Source organism: Haliotis asinina, chromosome 1, assembly GCF_037392515.1.
Source record: "Haliotis asinina isolate JCU_RB_2024 chromosome 1, JCU_Hal_asi_v2, whole genome shotgun sequence".
NCBI lineage: Eukaryota > Metazoa > Mollusca > Gastropoda > Lepetellida > Haliotidae > Haliotis > Haliotis asinina.
The window spans coordinates 899,535-922,135 of NC_090280.1; the positions used below are offsets into that span (position 1 = coordinate 899,535).

The 22,601-nt window shown below is 43.2% G+C and overlaps 1 protein-coding gene across 1 annotated transcript; it reads left to right on the forward strand.

Annotated features, from left to right (window-relative positions):
* The first annotated feature begins 20,357 nt into the window (after positions 1 to 20,357).
* LOC137290245 (uncharacterized) lies at positions 20,358 to 21,470 on the forward strand. Its single transcript, XM_067824144.1, has one exon. It carries the CDS (start codon positions 20,358 to 20,360, stop codon positions 21,468 to 21,470), a length of 1,113 nt encoding a protein of 370 aa, XP_067680245.1.
* Positions 21,471 to 22,601: the final 1,131 nt, after the last annotated feature.

The window sequence follows — 22,601 nt, forward strand, 5'->3', positions numbered from 1 at the left end:
CTTGAAGGAGGTGTGTAATGAGTCTTTTTTTCAAGCTTGGCAGAGTTGGTACTAAATGTAGTTTTAAATCAAACGGCAGTGTGTTCCGAAGGGTAACAACTGCATCCTGAAAGGAACTGGCACCAAACAATTTGATGTTTTAAGTAGGTATGGACACGAGAAACTCATCGTGGGAGTGGAGAGTTCAGGTAGGAGCGTACAGTGTCATGAGGTCTTGAAGATAGACATGTCCCAGTTTGTGAATTGCCTGATAAGTGAGAATCAGGCTTTTGAATTTGATACGTTCAGGAATGTAAAGCCAGTGGAGGGATTGGAGAATTGGTGACATGTGAGATGATGGCTTGCTTTTTGTTATAATACAAGCAGTAATGTTCTGAATCTTTTTTAACTTGTTGATCAACTCATGCGAAACACCAAACAATAAACTGTTACAATAATCTAGGCGAGAGAGGACTAAAGTTCTCATGAGACATGCTATAACATCTTGTGTCCCCAAATTGCGAATGAATCCCAGTGTTTCTCAAATGGAAAAAGCAGTACTTCAATAACTGTGAAACTTGAGTTTCCATAGAAAGTTTGCAGTCAATATCAACACATACGTTCCTGAGTGAAGATGAAGTAGAGACTGCTGATTGATCAATGTAAAGCTGCTTAGTGTCACATTTCTTCAATCTTGCAGGTGGTTCTATAATCAGTGCTTATGTCTTGTTGTCATTCAACATCAACATGTTCGATAACATCTGGTTCATGTTAGTTTAAACGTTTTTACGAGTGTTGGTTTATATATGTTCGTTTTATCGTGAAGCAGATACGTGACATGGGAGAGACAGATACATGGCAATTTGACCCTTGGTGAAAATAGTTTCTTGTTGAGGGGAAATTTAAAATCATTCATCTTTCTGTTCTTTGACTATTTTCAATGAAATACATTTATATCTGTTACGTGTATGTCCATCACCACGTTTAGTAGAGAATGAGCCACAAGGCTTCAGCTACACCCGAGTATAAGCTTTTACAGTTAGTAAAGTCGTTAGTACATCACTTGGGACACAATGAAAGTCATACAAGACTTGGGTCATAGCGCGACTGCATATGGTGTAACACTAGATAGATTAGAGGGGATGTATGGGGGCAAAGGACGCTGGATTACGTTGCAGTTAGAAGAAGTGTCGTTCTGGCAATGTTAAGGATATTGAGAGGTATGCAGACATGCTGGACATAGTCGTGATCAATCTTAGAGATACTGACAGTAGAGTAGAAGAGCTAGGCAGTGTAACATTATATAATCAGTTGCTGAAGAAAATGACGGAGTCCATGTTAACTATCACAGATCGAGAACGGGCAAGAGTCAGTTGAAATATGGCGTTGGTGAATGGTGCTAAAGGCTGAATTTAGTGTTATGGCATCAGAAACAGTGTATGGCCTATCCCAGAAGGGAACAACTAAAACCAGAGGTCAGAACCAAGTAAGTTCGTTCACTGGTGATCACCAGGCTGAGATGAACGTTCGATGTGCCCTCTGCAAAAAGACTGCCATCACATTTGGAAGTGTAAAGAATTCATGTTGATGAGCGTTCCCGATAGATGGGAAACTGTTAAAAAATTAAACCTTTGCTTCAGATGTCTTGGCACTGAAGCACCGGGCTAACAGTTGTAATCGTAGAATGACATGTGGAATAGATAACTGTTCTGCATTACACAATAGGTTTCTTCACTCGACAAAACCATGTGAAGCCACTGAAATTGAAACTAAAAACTGCATGTGACAGTCAGTGTCCACCTGTAGTGACAATGTCCAGCAGGTGAACGTTGTAATCAGTGAGAACGGTGCCAGTAGTTCTTAGTTTTTGAATGGGTTGGAAACAAAAGCATTGTTTAATTTCTAATGTTAATGTTCTCAATGGGCAACATGAAATGCTAGACACCACGTCAGTTCAGGTTGGCTTGGAGAGTTTAGATGGATCGGTCAGTATTGCAGCATCTGCCTTGGCAACAACTAGGGTTACTGGAGAATTCAGGGATCACGGATTCAAAGGATTGGTGGGAGAATTAAAAATTGTCGGAATACTCGAAGAAATGAAAAAGATGATAGAATCATTCAAAGGACTTTCATTATACTGACAGGCATATCAGGATAAATGACAAATACATTTCTCTTTTGTCCGAAACTGACATGATGACTTGTTAACATGTTAAAATGTGTCTGTATGCAGATTTGTCCTCGTCGCTATATGTCTGAAATAATGCCGATGCGATGTAAAACTCACTTGTTAATGGTACTGAAGTGTTTACAGGTACTGCAGTGTTTACAGAGGATTACTGATGCAACGATGTCGTTGCGAACATCTCCAAAACAAGTGGCATGAGAACCTACAACTGAGATATCACACATCTCAATACCGTGAGCGCCCTCCTTGGACAAGCACAATTTCCGAATCAAAGTTTGTTGACCGACGTCTGACATCTCACACGGCGCCCAAGGTCATCAAAATAATGCTCGACTGGATGAAAATCAGGTGATCTCGTGGTGGTAAAGACATCCACATTGTTCTCATGCATCCTAGCAGTATGTGGTTTGGCATTGTCGTGTTGGAACACGAGGCGATGTCGTCCATGTCGTACAAAGTAGCGGCAGAAGCAGTGGTTGCAACACGCTGTCAACGTAACGTCGGGGGTGCTGAGGTTCCCCTGTAGAACAACCAAGTCAGAGCGGAAGTTGACGTTAATTGCTCGTCATACCATAACTCCACCGACACGATCACGCTCCATGACATAACTCCACCGACACAATCACGCTCGACCCGTGAAGGTCCCCGGGGTAGAATAGGCCTTCAGCAATCCATGCTTGCCAGAAAAGGCAACTCAGCTTGTCGTAAGAGGCGACTAACGGGATCGGGTGGACACATGTCATCGGTTCCCAAATGCGCAGATTGATGCTCATGTTGTTGGTCACTGGAATGTCTGGTCCAGACTCGATTATTTACAGACCGCCGACATATAGCTGGAATATTGCTGAGTGCGGCGTAAAACTAAACTCACTCACTCAGTCACTCCCCGTTACATAACTCCACTGACACGATCGCATTCCATAACATCAAGCCATAACTCCATCGACACGATCGAACTCCATGACATAACTCCACCAACACGATCGCACTCCATAACATCAAGCCATAACTCCACCAACACGATCACGCTCCATGATACATCTCCACCAACACGATCGCACTCCATAACATCAAGCCATAACTCCACCAACACGATCACGCTCCATGACATCATGCCATAACTCCACCAACACGATCACGCTCCATGATACATCTCCACCAACACGATCGCACTCCATGACATCATGCCATAACTCCACCAACACGATCACGCTCCATGATACATCTCCACCAACACGATCACGCTCCATAACATCATGCCATAACTCCACCAACACGATCACGCTCCATGATATATCTCCACCAACACGATCGCACTCCATGACATCATGCCATAACTCCACCAACACGATCACGCTCCATGACATCATGCCATAACTCCACCAACACGATCACGCTCCATGATATATCTCCACCAACACGATCGCACTCCATGACATCATGCCATAACTCCACCAACACGATCGCACTCCATGACATCAAGCCATAACTCCATCAACACGATCACGCTCCATGATACATCTCCACCAACACGATCGCACTCCATGACATCAAGCCATAACTCCACCAACACGATCACGCTCCATGATACATCTCCACCAACACGATCGCACTCCATGACATCAAGCCATAACTCCACCAACACGATCACGCTCCATGATACATCTCCACCAACACGATCGCACTCCATGACATCAAGCCATAACTCCACCAACACGATCGCACTCCATAACATCAAGCCATAACTCCACCAACACGATCACGCTCCATGATACATCTCCACCAACACGATCGCACTCCATGACATCAAGCCATAACTCCACCAACACGATCACGCTCCATGATACATCTCCACCAACACGATCGCACTCCATGACATCATGCCATAACTCCACCAACACGATCACGCTCCATGATACATCTCCACCAACATGATCACGCTCCATGATACATCTCCACCAACACGATCGCACTCCATGACATCATGCCATAACTCCACCAACACGATCGCACTCCATAACATCAAGCCATAACTCCATCGACACGATCGCACTCCATGACATAACTCCACCAACACGATCACGCTCCATGATACATCTCCACCAACACGATCACGCTCCATGATACATCTCCACCAACACGATCGCACTCCATGACATCAAGCCATAACTCCACCAACACGATCGCACTCCATGACATCAAGCCATAACTCCACCAACACGATCACGCTCCATGATACATCTCCACCAACACGATCGCACTCCATGACATCATGCCATAACTCCACCAACACGATCGCACTCCATAACATCAAGCCATAACTCCATCGACACGATCGCACTCCATGACATAACTCCACCAACACGATCACGCTCCATGACATCATGCCATAACTCCACCAACACGATCACGCTCCATGATACATCTCCACCAACACGATCGCACTCCATGACATCAAGCCATAACTCCACCAACACGATCACGCTCCATGACATCAAGCCATAACTCCACCAACACGATCACGCTCCATGATACATCTCCACCAACACGATCGCACTCCATGACATCATGCCATAACTCCACCAACACGATCACGCTCCATGATATATCTCCACCAACACGATCGCACTCCATGACATCATGCCATAACTCCACCAACACGATCGCACTCCATAACATCAAGCCATAACTCCACCAACACGATCACGCTCCATGATACATCTCCACCAACACGATCGCACTCCATAACATCAAGCCATAACTCCACCAACACGATCACGCTCCATGACATCAAGCCATAACTCCACCAACACGATCACGCTCCATGATACATCTCCACCAACACGATCGCACTCCATGACATCAAGCCATAACTCCACCAACACGATCACGCTCCATGATACATCTCCACCAACACGATCGCACTCCATGACATCATGACATAACTCCACCAACACGATCACGCTCCATGATACATCTCCACCAACACGATCACGCTCCATAACATCAAGCCATAACTCCACCAACACGATCACGCTCCATGATATATCTCCACCAACACGATCGCACTCCATGACATCATGCCATAACTCCACCAACACGATCACGCTCCATGATACATCTCCACCAACACGATCGCACTCCATGACATCATGCCATAACTCCACCAACACGATCGCACTCCATGACATCAAGCCATAACTCCACCAACACGATCACGCTCCATGATACATCTCCACCAACACGATCGCACTCCATAACATCAAGCCATAACTCCACCAACACGATCACGCTCCATGATACATCTCCACCAACACGATCGCACTCCATGACATCAAGCCATAACTCCACCAACACGATCACGCTCCATGATACATCTCCACCAACACGATCGCACTCCATGACATCAAGCCATAACTCCACCAACACGATCGCACTCCATAACATCAAGCCATAACTCCACCAACACGATCACGCTCCATGACATCATGCCATAACTCCACCAACACGATCACGCTCCATGACATCATGCCATAACTCCAACACAATCGCATTCCATGACATAACTCCACCGATACGATCACACTACATGACATAAGGCTCAGCAAAACTGTCAAGGTTCGACATGTAGCCGACCATAAGGGAAACTTCAGTTGAAATGTGATTCATCTGTAAAGATAACATCTCGCCACTGTACTCGCACCAAGGTAGACTCTAGCAGCTGTCGGAAGGCTGTAAGGAGTTTGCAGACCTGAAGCGATGCCTTGTCCTTACGATGCCACACGAAGCGCTCCCGGACGCATGGTCTTGGACACTTCCTGTTGCCCTATCACGTTGCTGCAGCCTCTAAAGGTCGTCTGGTGGACAGGGAACCGATTAGCAATATCTGTCTGTGTTTGGCCAGCATTCAGCATTCCAATCTCTTGGTTCCTTTGGCCGTTGGTCAACCGTAGCATCGTGAATATGAATGACATCCATTTCTCAGCCTGTGTTTTTGTGGGAGCTGAGTGTCCACAATGCACGTGCACCATGGTTTTCTCTGTCATCCAGTTACATTGTCATAAAGAATGTTCTAGGGTGCGTTTGGGATGTCATGTCGATGTGATTTGAAAACGTCGGATTCGAACCTAAACATCAGATCTGAGCATTTCTTAGCCGTATGTAGTGCTGAAAACAACAACACTAGGACAGAGTTAGTGTAGAAAGTCCAAAATGCGTTTTATACGCCTGTCAGTATATTTCAGTTGACTGTTTATAGGCATACACAATATGCAGGAGATTAATATCTGTTCTGTGACACTGACCATTATATTTACACATGTTTATGATTTAGAACAGACTTGTTTATTTTCACATCATCCCTTGAAGGTCCGGGTTAGAATATTGGCCTTCAGTAACCCATGCGTGTCGTAAGGGGCGACTAACGGGATCGGTTGGTCAGACATGCTGACTTGGTTGACACATGTCATCGGTTCCCAGTTGCTCATGTTGTTGATCACTGGATTGTCTGGTCCAGACTCGATTACTTTCAGACCGTTGCCATATAGGAATATTGCTGAGTACGGAACTGAGTTAGCTGTCAGATATGTATCTATATAGAATTCCATTTTGTCATTAATTCGTTCATGTGAAATGATAGACAATCGTTAGTGAAAGTAGAATATTCGCATGCGTTTTGTTTCTGAAATCTGAAAATTCGCGCAAACGCTATGTACTTTGCGGAAGAGTTCGCTGTGTGAAACACGTGGTGACGAATCTGCTCGAAGTTTGTCCGATGGCAGTTTCGAGCAGAGTTGTTAGTACTTCGGACTCAGCGATCGTGCTTTCGGCGACCTCGCCTTAAGTTAGTGTTAGAACTGGACTGGCGAGCGCCTGTACGTCCCACGGCCTATCGTTATATTTGAAATACAGGTATAAAGCGTCCGCTGATGGGCAGTATTTTCAATGTCTATTGTTCAAACAGAGTTGCAGAGGTACACACGTAGTTACTGTGTTACACACGTATTCACAGGACTACACACGTATTTACAGAGGTACATATCCAATCACGGAGGCACACAGGTAGTTACAGAGGTACACACGTAGTTACAGAGGAACACACGTAGTTACAGAGGTGAACACGTAGTTAAAGGGGTACACACGTAGCTAAAGGGGTATTCACATAGATACACGGGTATACAGGTAGTTACAGAGGTGAAGACGTAGCTACAGAGGTGAACACGTAGCTACAGGGGTGAAGATGTAGTTACAGAGGTACACACGTAGTTACAGAGGAACACACGTAGTTACAGAGGTGAACACGTAGTTAAAGGGGTACACACGTAGCTAAAGGGGTATTCACATAGATACACGGGTATACAGGTAGTTACAGAGGTGAAGACGTAGTTACAGAGGTGAACACGTAGTTAGAGGGGTGAAGACGTGGCTACAGAGGTGAAGACGTAATTACAGAGGTACACACGTAGTTACAGAGGTGAACACGTAGTCACAGAGGTGAAGACGTAGCTACAGAGGTGAAGACGTAGCTACAGAGGTGAAGACGTAGCTACAGAGGTGAAGACGTAGCTACAGAGGTGAACACGTAGTTACAGGGGTGAAGATGTAGTTACAGAGGTACACACGTAGTTACAGAGGTGAACACGTAGTTACAGAGGTGAACACGTAGTTACAGAGGTGAAGACGTAGCTACAGAGGTGAAGACGTAGCTACAGAGGTGAAGACGTAGCTACAGAGGTGAACACGTAGTTACAGGGGTGAAGATGTAGTTACAGAGGTGAAGACGTGGCTACAGAGGTGAAGACGTAATTACAGAGGTACACACGTAGTTACAGAAGTACACAGTTACAGAGGCACACAGGTAGGTACAGAGGTACACACGTAGTTACAGAGGCAAACACGTAGTTACAGAGGTACATACGCAGGTTTGAGCAGAACAGTGTATTGGAAGATGTAGGGGTAGCATAGGGACGTGGGCTGATTCAGGAGGTTACACTCATCTAAGAATGTACAGCCGAAAGGCCGCAGGTGTGCGTTGCTATCCGCCATCAATAGGTCGTGTATCACCTCAGACATCTCGTCTCCTCTGACGTCCGCGTGTTGACCACATGACCTAATTTCGTCTGAGACAATTAATCATACGAAGGCGTGAAGCCACAAAATGGATGTGATATATTATTTCCGTCATTTGACCAGTGAGAATCTACAATCGATCCGCGACATACATTCAGGGGCTTTTCGAGGAGTTTCCTCTCCCTCTGTGTATAGTCTCCCTGGTTTAATGTATGAAGTAGAGAGAAAGTATTTTCTCCTAGCGGCGTGTAGTGTACACATGGGTTATCTGTTGGGTAGGTGGCGTGTTATGGGGGTATGCATGGGTGTAGATATTTTAATTTGGCATTTTGGGTTAGTGCACTCCCTTCCTTTTAGCACTGAACATGTTTGTATTCTAATGTTCTACGTCCTATGTTTCACATGCTCATGACAATCTTTCGTTGGATGTGGCCTCAGTGTTTTTCACCATGGAGGTTTATGGCTGCCGAGCCGTTATGATATGGCAATGTGGAATGTATATCACATGTCGGCTGTCGAGGTGTTATAATACGGTAATGTGGAATGTATATCACATGTCGGCTGTCGAGGTGTTATAATACGATAATGTGGAATGTATATCACATGTCGGCTGTCGAGATGTTATAATACGATGATGTGGAATGTATATCACATGTCGGCTGTCGAGGTGTTATAATACGATAATGTGGAATGTATATCACATGTCGGCTGTCGAGGTGTTATAATACGATAATGTGGAATGTATATCACATGTCGGCTGTCGAGGTGTTATAATACGATAATGTGGAATGTATATCACATGTCGGCTGTCGAGGTGTTATAATACGATAATGTGGAATGTATATCACATGTCGGCTGTCGAGGTGTTATAATACGGTAATGTGGAATGTATATCATATGTCGGCTGTCGAGGTGTTATGGTACGATAAAATGGAATGTATATCACATGTCGGCTGTCGAGGTGTTATAATACGATAATGTGGAATGTATATCACATGTCGGCTGTCGAGGTGTTATAATACGGTAATGTGGAATGTATATCACATGTCGGCTGTCGAGGTGTTATAATACGGTAATGTGGAATGTATATCATATGTCGGCTGTCGAGGTGTTATAATACGATAATGTGGAATGTATATCACATGTCGGCTGTCGAGGTGTTATAATACGATAATGTGGAATGTATATCACATGTCGGCTGTCGAGGTGTTATAATACGATAATGTGGAATGTATATCACATGTCGGCTGTCGAGGTGTTATAATACGATAATGTGGAATGTATATCATATGTCGGCTGTCGAGGTGTTATAATACGATAATGTGGAATGTATATCACATGTCGGCTGTCGAGGTGTTATAATACAGTAATGTGGAATGTATATCACATGTCGGCTGTCGAGGTGTTATAATACGATAATGTGGAATGTATATCATATGTCGGCTGTTGAGCTGTTATAATACGGTAATGTGGAATGTATATCATATGTCGGTTGTCGAGCTGTTGTAATATACGAATGGTGGAATGCCGTGAAGCCCTTATACAGTGACAATCATGTATATACTGGGTTACGATCATGTATATTCAAAGTGTTTTGTTGGTAAAAACCTGGTAGTGTACCAGTGTATATATCTTATGAATTTCAGGTGTCTATGTTTAATGGTCTGTTATTAATACTTATAGTTATGTATTTTAAGCTGTTGTTGTCGGCTGTGCCAATGCTCACACTAAAGATCACATGCAACATAAAACTCTGCAGGTTCTGATACCTGTCGGTATACACTTACCGAAACAAGTCATCAATTATGTCAGTTCAGCCCATAACGTTGAATGCGCAGTGATTAGGTTCGTGGAGCTTGAAACAGTATGGCTGTCTGGAGTATGATGTCGTGAGCAGTTGTCTAATCTTGGTTGTGTACATAAACATGGGAATAATCTACTCGTTACACAAACAGAAACATGTTGATTGTCATAATCAGACTGTCTGGTTTATTGACACCTATATGCCTGCCTGCCTGTTCGCTGATGACATTTGGCAATGCGGAACTTCAACATTGACCACAAGCAATTTGAAATTGTAACACCTATGGGGCTCATAAGCCGTAAACAAAGAGCTGACTAAGCGAATCGGCAAATAAACCAGTGGCCAATGAGAAGGTTTCGTTACACTTGAGTGCACACCCAGCGGTACTGACTGGGTTTGGTAAACACAAGTACAAAATATTGCACTTTTGATGCGCGTACATGGGCTTATAATTTTGTTTATTTGTTTTTTTCTCAATCAGCAATACATTTTATGTATCATGAATAGGTTATAACTGTGCTTTAATTATATGTGATTTTTGGTTGCATGTGTTTTTTTAACTCTACACATACATATCGGGATTGCAGCTATGGTCCTGATGTGTACTGATAACAAAGCTGTAACCCTCCAGTTGTTGGTACTGTTGATGCGGCAAGTCGTTGAGGGAACGCGGTTCCAGAGGTTGTTTCTCTAAGGGATTTGGTATCTCTGGTGCTGCTGGTTTACTAGTCGGGCTTCAGTATGTGTCTGTTGTGTTTCATGTAGACGCGAGACGTACGTCTACTCCTGTTGTTCAGGTATGTGTCTGCATGTGTCAGTACCTCCTCATGTAGACGCGGAACGTACGTCTACTCCTATTGTTCAGGTATGTGTCTGCATGTGTCAGTAACTCCTCATGTAGACACGGGACGTACGTACGTCTGCTCCCATTGTTCAGGTGTGTGTCTGCATGTGTCAGTACCTCCTCGTGTAGACACGGGACGTACGTACGTCTGCTCCCATTGTTCAGGTATGTGTCTGCATGTATCAGTAACTCGTCATGTAGACGCGGGACGTACGTCTGCTCCCATTGTTCAGGTGTGTGTCTGCATGTGTCAGTAACTCCTCATGTAGACGCGGGACGTACGTACGTCTGCTCCCATTGTTCAGGTATGTTTCTGCATGTGTCAGTAACTCCTCATGTAGACGCGGGACGTACGTACGTCTGCTCCCATTGTTCAGGTATGTTTCTGCATGTGTCAGTACCTCCTCATGTAGACACGGGACGTACGTCTGCTCCCATTGTTCAGGTATGTGTCTGCATGTGTCAGTAACTCCTCATGTAGACGCGGGACGTACGTCTCCTCCCATTATTCAGGTATGTGTCTGCATGTGTCAGTAACTCCTCATGTAGACGCGGGACGTACGTACGTCTGCTCCCATTGTTCAGGTATGTGTCTGCATGTGTCAGTAACTCCAGATGTAGACGCGGGACGTACGTACGTCTGCTCCCATTGTTCAGGTATGTGTCTGCATGTGTCAGTAACTCCTCATGTAGACGCGGAACGCTCGTACGTCTCCTCCCATTGTTCAGGTATGTGTCTGCATGTGTCAGTAACTCCAGATGTAGACGCGGGACGTACGTACGTCTGCTCCCATTGTTCAGGTATGTGTCTGCATGTGTCAGTAACTCCAGATGTAGACGCGGGACGTACGTACGTCTGCTCCCATTGTTCAGGTATGTTTCTGCATGTGTCAGTACCTCCTCATGTAGACACGGGACGTACGTCTGCTCCCATTGTTCAGGTATGTGTCTGCATGTGTCAGTAACTCCTCATGTAGACGCGGGACGTACGTCTCCTCCCATTATTCAGGTATGTGTCTGCATGTGTCAGTAACTCCTCATGTAGACGCGGGACGTACGTACGTCTGCTCCCATTGTTCAGGTATGTGTCTGCATGTGTCAGTAACTCCAGATGTAGACGCGGGACGTACGTACGTCTGCTCCCATTGTTCAGGTATGTGTCTGCATGTGTCAGTAACTCCTCATGTAGACGCGGGACGCACGCATGTCTGCTCCTGTTGTTCAAGTATGTGTCTGTCGTGTTTCATGTAGACGCGGATGGGTGTGAGTAGTAGAACACATGTAGACATTTGTCTGAGCTAAATGCATACACAGCCAGGCCAACATTGCTAATAAGACTGGTGAACCTGAACAATAGTGTGTTTGACTTGTCGTTCGCGAAACACTGTGAAAGTTCCATGCTTCGCTGGGATACTCAGGAATCAGTGACTGTGTATATGAAGGCTGGTTGTGTTGACATACGCGGATTAACTGGATTGCATCAATCTGCCTTTGTGTCTGTCAACGATTGACCTACATGGCCGCTGCCTGGCCGCTCACCGTGTTACATTCAGTATAACTGTTTCGCACTCTCAAACCATGACTTTGGTGAGCTGATATTATACTGCTCAAAAAAAATAAAAATAAAAATAAATTAAAAATAAAAATAGAAACGCATAGCTGAAAATTGTTATCAGTTTATACACTTAAGGTTCAGCGATACAGCGCAGTCACGAAGAAAACCTGAATGAACGTCAACGGTCCAATGCTGCAAGAAAATGTAAGTCACAAATGGCAGTTGTTCCAAGATCAAGGTCGTAGAGCAGGCAGTATTCTGTGGCCACCGTGTATTATCGATTATATGCCTTGGTCTTTGGTGAGGGCCAATCAAGAACTTAAACGTTGTTCTGTTCAAGGAAATCCCTGGTATTCTTGCTGTATGCGGCCGAGCGTTATCATGCTGAAGAATGACGTTCTGGTGGTTCATGAAAAGATGGACATGAAGCCTGATGATTTCATCACGGTAACGTCGAGCTGTCAAATTGCCCTGGACCTGAATGAGATCTGTCCTGCCACTGTATGAGATTTCAGCTCAAATCTTGACACTGTCACCACAAAATCTGTCCACTACCTGTACACAATTTGCAGCGTAGCGTTCGTTAGGACATTGTACTTTTCCCTCAGGACGTCGCAACATGTAAAGTGACACATCACTGAAGATAACAGTTCTCCCCCTTTACAATGGCCCCGGCGACACCACTGTCTGCGTTGCTGCCAATTTTGACGTGTAAGGAAGGTTTTCGCAAAGGTCTTCTGGAGCGTAAACCAGCTTCATGTAAGCAGTTCCTCACAGACTGATCAGAAATTGTTCTGAGTCCTGGCACTACCGATGTTGTGGAGGATGTTGTGGTGAACCTGTTCCGCAAATGTCGAAGACGAATAAACCTGTCCTGTCCTGTCCACGTCTTGCCCTTTTTCTGCTGGTAGCGATGCCAAAGTTTTGCTATGGTACTCTGTGACACATTCAGCTGCCTTGCAAATCACAGACTTAGACTTCGAATGACCAATCGCATTGTTGCGCTGAGTCTCAGTAAGTCTAGGCATGACTTTAACACCAAATTTAAGGTTGTCAACTGTAGCAAGAACATTGAAATCCCTCGACTTTTATTGGTAATGGTGCATGGAATGTGCGTGCAAAAGGAAACGCATGCATTTCTTCCCGTTCACATTGTATTGCATTTATTGAGAAAAACAGACTTTGGTGTGTTTTGGCGAGTTGCACTCAATGACAGTGGATTCAAGACAGCGTTTGCAGACAGCGTTCACCATAGGTATACTGATTGCATGGACACCAATGATTCAAGTTCGGAAAGTTACAAGCATATTACCTATGCGTCTCCTTCTTAGTAGTTTATATAGCAAACCTGAAACTTGTTGACTTACAGAACAAAAGGTAATATATGGGACTAGTCAGGATCTAAGAAATCCATTGAATGAATGTGTACATGACGCATTAATTCTTGTTCGCGCTGAGCGCCTTGTACAGCAATAGACCTGTCTGAAGGATCTAAATTTCTCTAGGCTCCAGGCACAGCGTTCCCAGGATTCCCCTCGTCGGATTTTGAAAATAACCACCCTTAGTTTTGAAAATAATACGAAATTTGTGGTTTCTCATTTTTGATATCTTATGCTATATGAAATAAACTATTTCAGGAAATTCTTGTGCCTTTGCGAACTCTGTGAAAAAGAAAACATATTCAGGAAGTGCAATACTTTAATCAAACGTGTATATAAGATGGGCTGACTGTGCCTCATACCTGTCACATGACATCTACAGGTACGACTCATGACTAAAACATCATGAACTCTGTGTTTATGGCTATACCTGCTGCCCTTGTAGGGGAAACGAACCCTGACTTGAGAATGCTTTAACCACCAGACTACCCGTCAGCGTCAATGGAGGAAATTTAAGACACGTGGTAAGAGACGAGTAACGGGATCGGGTGGGCAGACTCAGGGACTTGGTACACCCATATGATCGTGTCCCATTAGCCGCTATTGATGCCCATATGTTAACCATTTGCTTGTTTGGTCCACACTCGATTATTTACAGACATATATGTCATATAGCTAAAATACTGCTGAGTGCAAAACAAACAACAAACAATGTTGCCAATGACAACTGAAATCCTTCTATGAATGAACAAGCCAATGCCAGGGTTCTGTTGAAACACCGCGACCTGAGCAACACAGACTGAGAAAATTGATGGGTCTACTTAACCACTGCTCCCCGAATATACCTCAGCGGCGTGTCTCGTTGGGACGACACCAGTCCACTGTTTCCTGAGGCAATAACTCCTCATTTGATACCATTGTTTAAAAAAAGGAAACTGTTCTCCCTAACTAAATACTGATTACAGAGAGAAGAGATGATTTTGTTAATGACACAATTTGTCATTTCAACTCCTTACACTAAGTCTAAAACAGAGTTTTGAGGCCTCAATTTATAGCGTCTGTAGCTCCCTACAGCGCCTGAAGCTCCTCACATTGCCATAATAAGCCGCGTCATGGAGTGACGGAGTACATGATAAATCTCCCTCTCATCGGTAGCACACGATGGGGAGGAAGTCCAGCACTGAAGCAAAGCACGGTAACAGCTGAGTCTCCCATGTGTCGGACAACTTGATGTACAGCCTGTGAATATGTTCTGGAAAATGAATTTTTTAAAATGATTAGCTTCCGTTACTAACGCAGTACCAAAGACGTTAAAATATGATACCTGTTGTTCCCTTCCTGGCGCTCGGCATTACTGTGTACAGCACCGACGGGTAGACTCGGTGTATAATCTGTCTGACTTGGATATTCATGCTTAATTGTGGCATGGTGTCTCAGAGATCTAGCACTTTAAAGCCAACATAAGTCACCACAGTTGAGACATAATGGCCACCACAGTTGAGACATAACGGCCACCACAGTGGAGACATAACGGCCACCACAGTTGAGACATAACGGCCACCAGAGTAGAGACATAACGGCCACCACATTGGAGACATAACGGCCACCACAGTGTAGTGAGTGAGTGAGTGAGTTATAATTTAACGTCACATCGGCAATATTTCAGCCATATCGTGACGAGAATAAACATGATTACACAGAACATGTAGATATTATAAAACCCGTCATCAAAGTACGGTAAAATAACTAGAGTATCACAATTCGAGTCTAAAATTTGCATATGAAGTTAAAACTACAGCACAGTTTGGACAATACATAATATAAAAGTAGGTTATAGATCACCAACAACTGAAGGTAGATCACCATACTAGGAACCAAGGGGACTTAAGTTACTTCAGCAACCTGCATGGCCCCTAGCTGGATTTACACCATCCCCTCAGCTGCTGGCGATTGTAGGAAAATGTAGCCGAAATTTAAAATGACAAAAATACTCCGTTGAAAATACTGGTAAGTTTAAATTTCACTTTGAAAGTTTGGGGACAATAATTTTACGCTGCTTTAACCCCCTTTGAGGGTACGGCCACTAACAATCGCAGTTGACAATACACACTACCATGTTTAAAATATCAACTGTCTATTTACAAAACATATTATTCAAAATTTATCTAATAATTCTATTTCCTTTAAAAATTCAATGATTAAATGATAATTAATTAAAAAGATCCTTCATTGTTTTGACAGTAAAATATTATCCCTTGTGATGGCAAAATCGATACAGTCAAACAAGATATGCTTGACCGTGATTGCTACATCACAAGGGATACAAAACGGAGGATCCTCACCTTTAAGTAAATATTCGTGTGTATACCGTGTATGGCCAATATGACATCGTCGCATAACGACCTCCTCAAATCTGGACTGACAACCCAAGTAGGTATAACCAATATACGGTTTTATTTCATGTAATTTATTGATACCTACCTGGGTGTCCCACTTCTTTAGCATCAGATCACGGATGTAAGTTCTAATGGTTGCTTTGTAATCTGAGTATGGAATAAGGAGTGGTGTCACAGATTTATTGAGTGCTTCCTTAGCAGCAAAATCAGCCATTGTGTTCCCAGAAATGCCCACGTGGCTGGGTAACCAACAAAAAACGATGTCATATTGGCCAACATGTGACCTCACCAATTGCCAAGGAGAAGAAAATAGCCGAGAAGGAGAAATATTCTCCAGCTCAATCCCAGCTGCAGAAATGAATGATTTGATTTTTATCCCAAGAGGTGGAACAAGTGAAGTTCTTTTATTATACAAATCCTCATAAAGAGGATTAAAAACGCAGTTGTGAGAAGGATTGGATTCATTAGAATATAACTTTGTGACATATTGTAAAGATAATTTGATACGGCGAAGTTTTAAAGATGGCTCATCGGCCTCAACGTAGATACTGTCGATGGGAGATGTTCTGAAAGATCCAAGACAAAGTCTCAAACCTTGGTGATGAATCGAATCTAATAGTTTCGGGTTGCTTTTGCAGGCCCCACCATATACTATGGAGCTATAATCAAGTTTTGATCGGATAAGAGATCTGTATAAATGAAGGAGTGTAGTTTGATCCCCTCCCCACTTTGAATTGGACACAACTTTTAATAGATCTAATGCCTTCAGGCATTTAGTCTTCAGATACTTAATATGTGGTAAAAAAGTCAAATGTTTGTCGAAAATCAATCCCAGAAACTTGGCTTTCGTTACAACGTTAATTGGAGAGCCACCCAAGAACAGTTCGGGATCTTTATGAGGCTTATATTTCCAACAGAAATGTATACATTTGGTCTTTATCTGTGAAAATTTAAAGCCAATCTCAAGTGAGCATATATGAATTTTATTTAAACAGATCTATAAAGGCTAAAATCATTATTTTTCAATTTTATGCAAAAATGCTCATTAAGTTCATTTATTGACAAATTTATGTTTTCATTTATCATCACAAAATAGGTTAAATTCAAAATATTTCATTTTCAAATTCATATTTCCAAATAATAACAGTGATCAAGCCACTACCTGCATAATCATAACAAAAGCACATGGCAATGTTTATAAACAGTAGGTCAGGTGACCTAATTTGCATGTCAGTCTGCCCCTGGTGGCTACGTGAGTGCATATCACCTTGCAGTCAAGAAGGTCACACCATTTTGAAAAGGTTACCAAGTCCATGTGACTACACAAAATGTGAGTAAAATTTTGTCATATGTCCTATTTAATTGCTTTAAAAATGTTTAATGTAATGAATATTTGCCATTATTGTCTTAGAAATGTTTCTGGTGTCAAATGTGTCATTTGAAGTGAAATTTAGTGTAAATTTGTATGTTTTTGTTATTTTCATGACTAAGCATAAATGAAATGTGTAAAATGGTTTTGAAATGTTGCTTAAAGCCCTAAATAAGTAAAATTATGTTAAATAAGGTTTGTTAACGTTTGCATGTGAATTTTGATATTTTTTTATATGATCTGTAGTACAGAGGTTTTTTGTTTGTTTTTATTGTAGTTTTTGAATCTCGCCACTCCTCGGCATGAATTGTTCAACGCTATACTGTCATTGTAAACGACTGTACAACGATGAAACGAAAATGATTAAAACCTGTGGCGCGAGTTTCAAGTCTTGTGCTCTTGCTGCTACATAGTTCATAAAATCTTACAAGATGGACTGATGTGATAAGGATGCCAGGCCGGGACTGATAGGACAAGTCAGACAACAAACAACGCAGTGAATAGTGACTTGTGAATGGTGATAGTTCTGTTGTAATTGTATTATGTTAATTGTGGAGGACATTAATGATTGATATGGATATGTCCAACAGAAGTGGTACCAATGACTTTGACACTAACACATATGATCAGCTCGGTATAGGACAAACGCATAGAACTGATCTAGACTTTGATGAAACTGAGTTTAGTGAACACCGAGTTCTAACGGAGAGAGGAAAGACTGAACTTTTGAACCGTTTGAGACTGAGTGCTACTGCTGCACTCGCAGCTGTGACTAAGTGCAAGAATGAACTCAGTAGACTGTTGCATGAATCTAATACAGAAAATTTGCATTTGATTAAGTCATGTTTCAGTAGATATCATGATTTGTGTTTCAGCTATGAGAAATGTGTTGATTCTTATACTAAGGGAATGGAGTCCGCAGAGGAGATACAGGTGTATACTATTCAGGCTCAAGAAAGGCTACAAACAATGAAGGAGTTCCGCATACAGGTGTTAGAAGCTATCAATCTACAAGAACGCGAGCTTTTAGATGAAATACAATATGATTATGTGTCTAATAGAAGTTCTCAGGGTACCCATAGGTCTAAAAGTGTGAAATCTAAAACGTCAGATGCTAGTTCTACTAAATCTGCTCGTACATTTGAGAAGTCTAAACTTGCAGAATTGATGGCAGAGCGTTCTATGATGGGAGCTGCACAAAAGGCCAAAGAGTTACAGCTTGACATTGAAATAGCCAAGGTACAGGCTCGTGAGAGAGTAATCGCTGCTGCTGAAAATGATGGCATGGAACAGACATCAGTGAAAGGTGTATTCAAGGCAAATGAACAAATGAACAGACTTGCCTTACAAGATGCTGAGATTCATAATCGTTCACCTCTGCACATGACAACCTTGAAATCAGGGACACTCCCAGATGATCATGTGACTTACACAGGAGCCTCTAGTAACTACCCCAGACAGATTCCTACCAGTACGATGGAGCAAGTGGGCACTTCAAGTAGACAGTACACTAACCAGGGGGAAAGTGCACGTGACATTATGACACAAGTTCATAAACAGATTACAAGTGCGATGCTATTGCCACAGCCCAAAGTTCCTACATTTAAAGGAGATCGTATGGAATTTGGAACATTTATCATGTCTTTCGATGCGCGCATTGTACCCCATACAAGTAGTGATGCTGACAGACTCTACTATCTGGACCAGCAATTAGAGGGCGAGGCGAAGGATCTGATATCAGGCTGTTTGTACATAGAACCAACAGAGGGCTACAAGATGGCACGTCAACTCTTGCAGAAAGAATATGGAGATCCATACAGTGTCTCAAGGGCCTATCTGAGCAAAGTACTTTCTTGGCCGACAATTAGGAACGACGATAACATTGGACTAAAACAGTTATCAGTTTTGCTGTGTAAGTGCTATCACGTCATGCACAGCACCTCTCACATGTCAGTGCTAAATCACGCTCCTAACCTTCAAGCAATTGTACAGAAGCTGCCTTTCGCAGAACAAATGGAGAGATAAGGTCACTGAATTTAGAATGGATGGACAGAAAGCTGTTGATTTCAAAGCCCTCGTAGATTTTGTCGATTTTGCAGCTAAATCTGCAAACGAGCCAGTTTTCGGGAAGGAAGCTCCTACCTAATTGACAACAAAAGGTGTTTTGGATGCTATGGTAAAAACCATACTTCCAGGGGATGTCTGAAAAGTCGTGTATGTGCTGTTTGTGAGAGACGCCATTCCACATCTTTACATGACTACAACTACAAGCCCGAGGATACATCACAGACGAACAGCGAAAAAGTATCTGGTTCTGGTGGTCAGGATACAAGTGTAGGGACAGCCTGTAATGTTACTGGGACAAGCATTGTGGAAACAGTTCTACAGCCTATCATTCCTGTCAAAATAAAACAGAAAGGCAAAGACAAGGTAATAACGACATATGCTTTCCTAGATAATGGAAGCACAGGATGTTTCATAACCAATGACTTGAAGGAAAAGCTGAATGCTAAAGCCATAAAGACATCACTCAAGCTTACAACCATGAATGGAACTGAAGTGGTTGAAACGGATGTTGTAAACGACCTCATCATTACTGACCCGTCTGATGGAAATCAATCTGCTCTCCGCAAGACATTCTGTCGAGATGTGATGCCTGTAGATCACAGTCATATCCCACAGCGTCAAGTTCTGAAAAATGGCAGCATTCTCAAGGAATCGCCGACAAGTTGCCTCCATACCAGCCAAACGTAGAAATTGGACTTCTTATTGGAATGAACTGTTCCTCTGCCCACCAGCCATTTGAAGTAAGATCAGACAAGAACTCAGATTTGTTTGCTGTGCGCTATCGACATGGATGGACAATTAACGGCCCTGTACACGTAAAGCACAATGAGGAAAACGACACAGTGGTTTGTAACAGAATTGTTCTTCGTCCAGTCACGAAAGCGAACGAGTGCATGTCTGAAGCTGTCCTCAAGATGTTTGAACAAGACTTTAGTGAGAACGATCAAGGCAAATGTCCGGGTGAATTAGGACTCTCGGTAGAGGATAAAAGGTTTATGGAAATCGTTAAAGGTCAACACTGTTTCACCAACGGACATTTTCAAGTTCCACCTCCTTTCAAAAAGTTGAATCAAACTATGCCGTACAATCGAGAAATCGCTGTCACGAGAGCCTTGGGACAGGAGAAAAAGATGCTCCGTGATGAAAGCTACTATAGAGATTATGTATCATTCATTGACTCCCTGCTCCAGAAAGGGTATGCCCGCAAGATTCCACCTGCCGAACATGATGTACGACCTGGACGTGTATGGTACTTGCCCCACCACGGAATCTACCATCCAAAGAAACCAAACAAAATCAGGGTGGTGTTTGATTGCAGTACAAGATGTAAAGGTGTGTGTCTGAACGATGTTTTGCTTCAGGGTCCCGACCTCACAAACTCACTGTTGGGTGTTCTGCTGCGCTTTAGGACTGACAGAATTGCGTTCATGGGCAACATAGATGCTATGTTCCACCAGGTCAGACTACCCCAAGAACATCAGGACTTCTTCCGTTTCGTGTGGTGGCCTAATGGGAACCTAGACTCAGTTCTGGAGGAGTACTGCATGACAGTTCAAGTGTTTGGAAGCGTATCATCTCCGTCGATCGCAAACTTTGCACTTAAGGACACTGCTGATAAGTCTGAAAACAAGTATGACGAAAGTGTGACAGAAACATTGAGGAGAAATGTTTATGTAGATGACTGTCTTAAGTCTGTCGACACAGAAGACAATGCCATTATACTGATCAAGGGTCTACAATCAGCATGTTTGGAAGATGGCTTCAGACTGGCAAAGTTTGTTGGCAACAGCAAAAAAGGTTGTGCTATCTATCCCTCCTGAAGACAGATCTAAAAACATTCAGACCATAGATATGGATTATGACAAGTTGCCTGTAGAGCGTGCACTTGGACTACAGTGGCATACACAATTGACACATTTCAGTACGCTGTTTCCTTACCAGTCAAACCCTTGACAAGGAGAGGTATTTTGTCGACAATTTCCTCATTGTATGACCCTCTTGGACTAGTATCCCCTGTACTTTTACCAGCCAAGAAGATCTTACAAGACCTCTGCAAAGACAAGAGATTGGATTGGGATGATCTGGTCAACGAAGAGAATCAGAGACTATGGAACACATGGCTTGCAAACCTACAATCTCTCAGCACACTGAAAATTAACCGCTGCATGAAACCAGACTCGTTTGGAAACATTACGTCAAAGCATCTCTATGTTTTCTCTGACGCCAGCACAAACGGATGTTCGGCTTACCTTAGACTCACAGATGATAACGACAATATTCACTCTGTACTCCTCATGGGAAAGTCACGTTTGGCACCGCTGAAAAACTAGAGCATCCCTCGACTTGAGCTGACAGCAGCCACAGTGGCGGTAAAGATTGGCCGACAATTGCTTGGTGAACTTGATATTGATGATGAACATATCACCTATTTCACAGACTCCACCACCGTCCTTCACTACATAAAGAGTGAGCACAGAAGATTCCCAGTCTTTATAGCAAACAGTTAAGCTCATACGGGACTTCTCCACTCCTCCGCAATGCCTCTATGTGGATTCTACCAACAACCCAGCAGATATCTCCTCACGAGGAAGTAGCTGTGAAGGTCTGGTAAAGTGGAAATCATGGTTTGAAGGCCCACAATTCCTTAGACAACCTCAGTCAGAATGGCCGTCCCAACCTGTAGACACTATATGACAGAGATCACACTGAGGCCGAAGAGTTTGTTGCCGCCGTACATCCAGATCAGCCCAAAATGTCAGCTTGTGGTATAGAGAAGTTGATAGACCATTATTCATCATGGTATTGCTTGAAAAGAGCTGTGGCAGTGTACAAACGATTGGCAAAGATCTTGTCTCCACGAACAAAATGTGACCTGAAAGTTCTACTAACAAATCAGAAATTCACTGTTGAAGAATTGAAAGAAGCTGACATGTGTATTATCAGGTATGTAC

Bases quoted from the DNA above. Each gene is read 5' to 3' on its own strand.
- LOC137290245 (XM_067824144.1), top strand. From the start codon at position 20,358: ATGAACTGTTCCTCTGCCCACCAGCCATTTGAAGTAAGATCAGACAAG.